The sequence below is a fragment of the Tarenaya hassleriana genome, unplaced genomic scaffold, assembly GCF_000463585.1.
Source record: "Tarenaya hassleriana unplaced genomic scaffold, ASM46358v1 Cleome44, whole genome shotgun sequence".
Classification (NCBI taxonomy): domain Eukaryota; kingdom Viridiplantae; phylum Streptophyta; class Magnoliopsida; order Brassicales; family Cleomaceae; genus Tarenaya; species Tarenaya hassleriana.
The window spans coordinates 795,874-800,149 of record NW_010967136.1 but is presented as its reverse complement, the minus strand read 5'-3'; the positions used below and the strand labels follow the sequence as shown (position 1 = coordinate 800,149).

The following is a 4,276-nucleotide window of genomic DNA, read 5'->3' as shown; positions in this document are numbered from 1 at the left end:
CTCTGCATGCCAGGAGGAATTGCTGCACCGAAATCATCGAACAAATCTCGCTGCAATCCTCCTAATCCATAGATGCGGCCCTTATTTGGAGAGACCGACTGAAAAATAAAAAAAATATTTAAAATTGAAATAAAATATTAAAATATAATATTTAAAAATGAATTATTTTAAGTTGTACCTCCACATAGCAACGATCTTGGTCCGATGCAGAGAGACCGGATGAAGAACCCGCTGAATCGCCAACATTTTGCGAGAGCTGGGTGAGTCGTTGAGTTACCGTGCTTACAACTCGTTCTGCACGGGGATCGACATATGTCCCATCAGACTTTTTGTGTGTCCGAGCGACCAACTCTACAATTGATGGCGTTCTCCCAATTTCTTTCTCCTATATATATATTATTAACATAATAAAAAATCTACAATTAAAAAACTAATTAAAAATTAAATTAAAGTTTAAATAAATACCATCTCTTTTTGCCTCTTCTTGAATGATTTAGCACCGGAGGTATGACGATGAGGCCCATCACCCTCGATTTTTTGGGCCAGACGACTTTGTTTCGCCTTGGAACTCTTGTTCTTGAAATGGTCTGAGTTCCAATGCGAAAGAAGCTGCTGGTACAAGTCATTTGTTGCCCATTCCGGTGGCAGTCCATGCAGCTGATGACGGCGTTTGGCATTGTTCATCATTTGTTTCAACCGCTGCATACCCAGCTGGTTGAACTCTTTGTAAACTTTATCGGTGTACTTTTTTTTCCACCGAAAAGATTGCTTTAAAAGAAATTAGAGTTAGTGATTATTTATTTTATTTAAATAAAATTTTAAAAATATAACTTACGATGAACGAATGCCACCAAGAACGTTTGATGTTGTCCGGTACCACCGTCCAACAGTAGTAGAGTTGAGAAAAATTTGATATTATTATTGCTGTAAATTTTTTCCTCAAATCTTTATCGTTAACCCCGAACCTAATTATAATAACAATAGATTAATATTAACTAATAATATAATTTAAAATAAATATTAAAATAATTTAATTTATAAATTACCATAACGCCCCGTCAAGTTCGGGATCGATTAGCGGGATCTCGCGAGTGTCGAAGGAATTTAAAATTTCTTCTACCTCCTCCAGAGTTATATCAATCTCTGGGAAAAGTGGAGGAGCGTCCACCGGTTCCGGAAGACGAGAAGGTGGTGGTGGCGGCGGTGGCGGTGCTCCAGAAGAACCCGCTAACAATCCTCCGGAACCAGAAAATCGCCTACGAAACTGTAAAAAAACAATAGTTAGTTATTAATATAAAACATAAATATTAAAAGATTGAACAAGAATTGAAAACCAATTACCATTTTGTAGTTTTTTTTTGGATGATTTTTTTTTTTGCTCGTTTTTTTTTTGAGGTGTTGGAGAATGATGGAGAAGAATGGGGCCGCTTGCCTTATATAATCGACAATTCCAACGGATTTCCAACGGGTATCCGTTGGAAATCTCTGGGCGCATTTAATGTTATCTGATAAATTCCAACGGATGTCCGTTACAATCTTCATTTCCAACGGGCATCCGTTGGAAATATTCTGGAATGACGCGATGGACGCCAGGTGCGTCGAACGGATTTAATGCTTCAGAATTTCCAACAGATGCCCGTTGGAAATGAAGATTGTAACGGGCATCCGTTGGAAATTATCAGCGGATTCAATGTTTCAACTATTACAACGGGTGTCCGTTGGAACTTTCCAACGAATATCCGTTGTAATTCTGGTGTCGATTCGATTGGTGCGCTTAGATTCCAACGGACGTCCGTTGGAATATATGTGATCATTCGAATTCTGCGATTCGATTCCAACGGATGCCCGTTGGAATTTAACAATTTTTTTTTTAAAATACAAATAAATATGATAGATTTTTCAAAATACAAATACATATGAAAACAATAAAAACAAATAAGTCTACATAGAATCTTCATCACTTTCATCATCCGGAGTTGTATCATGGTCCGAAACGAATTCGTCTATATCGTCTTGTACGTGTAACGAATCATCAAGTAACTCGTCGTCTATGTCAGGAAGTGCAAGTGTCTCGTCGTAATCATCATCTAGTCGGATGGGAAGAACCGGATCTTCGAGTTGCTCTTGCATTGGCTCATCGAGATCTTGTGTTGTCGACGACGAATCCACGATAATTAATCTTCGTGGGTTAATCTTCAAAACAGTCGACCATTGATCTTCCCGTCGCCGTTTCACCGATGTCGCAGAATGTTTCGGATATGGAATGAAGCATACCTGGTCTGCCTGATCTGAAAGTATAAAAGGATCGTACTTTGCATATGAACGTTTCAGATTTATGTCATATATCTCGAAAGAATATGCTGATACCGCATAACGCTCCGTGGACACTGGGTTTCAATAGCTCCGCAAATGCAATAGGAATGAGTCTTTGCATGAATACATGACAATCATGACTCTTCATTCCCATAAGCTTTAATGAATCAGTATCAACACATCGCGCCAATTTGGATGCATATCCATCAGGGAATTTAACCTATTCTTTTACCATGATCGTAAGTGTGAAACGTGTATCCTCGGGTGAACATTATCGGCCAGCAAATGACTTTTCTTCCAGGTCCATGTGATATATCTCTGATCCATGCCGGAATTCTATCACTGCATGACTGAATCTGCGCATAAAAATTAAATTAATACACAAATACATACACGTACATATATATATATAGCTAGAATACTTACGTAGTCTCGAAGCCAAGATGCATAATGTTGTTCCTTCATTCCTTCAAGTTCCTCCCCACTTAGGTTAGGATATGTTGCCAAAACATCCTCGTCAAAAAGTCTTACAAAAAAAAGTTGTTAGCAAATATATATGTAATTAATTAATTTCTAATCACATCTAAGATTAAAAAATGTGTACCTTTCGTATGGCTTAAGTTCTTCACAATTCAACAGTATATATGTGGCGATGTGATTGTACTCTTGTACTGTTAACCAATATTCTTCAGATTTGCCTCCGAGGCGTCCAGTAGGCTGAAAGCTTTCGGGAATAAGTCCGAAACATGAATCATAGTGGTAGAGATAACTTCTATCGTCTTCGTTGATAGCCCTCCTTGTCTTCGTCTGAATATGAGATTCAAAATAGAAAGAACTGAAGTAGGAGATCTCCTCTTACAAATACTGTTTGACGATAGATCCTTCCACTGCTGCTTTGTTTTTTGCCTTCTTCTTCAGATGGAAAAAAAATCGCTCAAATGGATACATCCATCTAAACTGTACTGGACCACCGTATATCGCCTCATCTGGTAAATGAATAGGTAAATGTTCCATCACATCAAAAAATGAAGGTGGAAATACATTTTCCAATGTGCAAAGTATCTCAGGAATGCTGTCTTTCAAAACCTCTACATTACTTCTTCTCAGAGATCTTGCACATATATCTCGAAAGAATGTGCTGATACCGCATAACGCTCCGTGGACACTGGGTTTCAATAACTCCGCAAATGCAATAGGAATAAGTCTTTGCATGAATACATGGCAATCATGACTCTTCATTCCCATAAGTTTTAATGAATCAGTATCAACACATCGCGCCAATTTGGATGCATATCCATCAGGGAATTTAACCTCTTCTTTTAACCATTTAAACAAGACCGTTTTACCTGGTTTTGTGAGTCTGAATATCGGCACAGGTGCGCGACCATCACGTGTCAACTTCAGCTCTTTTCTCTTGCATATATCTTTCAAGTCCTTCCTCGAGTTGATGTTATCTTTACTTCTCCCTGGCACATTCAGAACGGTGTTGATGATGTTATCAAAAAAGTTTTTCTCTATATGCATAACATCCAGATTGTGTCGAAGCGTTAGCGAACTCCAGTAAGGCAAATCCCAAAAAATACTACGCTTATACCAGTTATGCCAATCACCAAATCCTTTGCACTTCTTATGCCCAAAATTTCCTCCACAATGCACAGAAGCTTCCAAATCATCCAAATATCCACTATTTATTCGCTCAGAATAAATTTGCTCTCCGGTTTGCATAACAGGACCTTCCTCAGTAACGATTTTACCTTTGGTAAAAAGCGTACGATTTTGTCTGAACGGATGATTCCTTCGAAGAAATCTGCGATGACAGTCAAACCAGCACGACTTTCTCCCATGTCTCAACTGAAACGCTTCTGTTTCCTCCATGCAAAACGGACATGCAAGTCTTCCATGTGTGCTCCATCCCGATAGCATGCCATACGCCGGAAAATCACTGATCGTCCAAAGAAGAACC

At 38.7% G+C, this 4,276-nt stretch overlaps 1 protein-coding gene across 1 annotated transcript in view; it reads right to left on the bottom strand.

Annotated features, from left to right (window-relative positions):
* The window catches only part of LOC109117165, a 3,468-nt gene extending 2,124 nt beyond the window's left edge, over positions 1-1,344 (bottom strand). The window contains exons 1-6 of the mRNA XM_019203947.1: positions 1,322-1,344; positions 1,047-1,256; positions 836-965; positions 466-744; positions 179-385; positions 7-98 (exon numbers count right to left, since the gene is read on the bottom strand). Of these exons, the coding sequence (XP_019059492.1) occupies positions 7-98; positions 179-385; positions 466-744; positions 836-965; positions 1,047-1,256; positions 1,322-1,344 (941 nt within the window). The remainder of the gene's footprint in view (positions 1-6; positions 99-178; positions 386-465; positions 745-835; positions 966-1,046; positions 1,257-1,321) is intronic.
* Between the last annotated feature and the right edge of the window lie 2,932 nt (positions 1,345-4,276).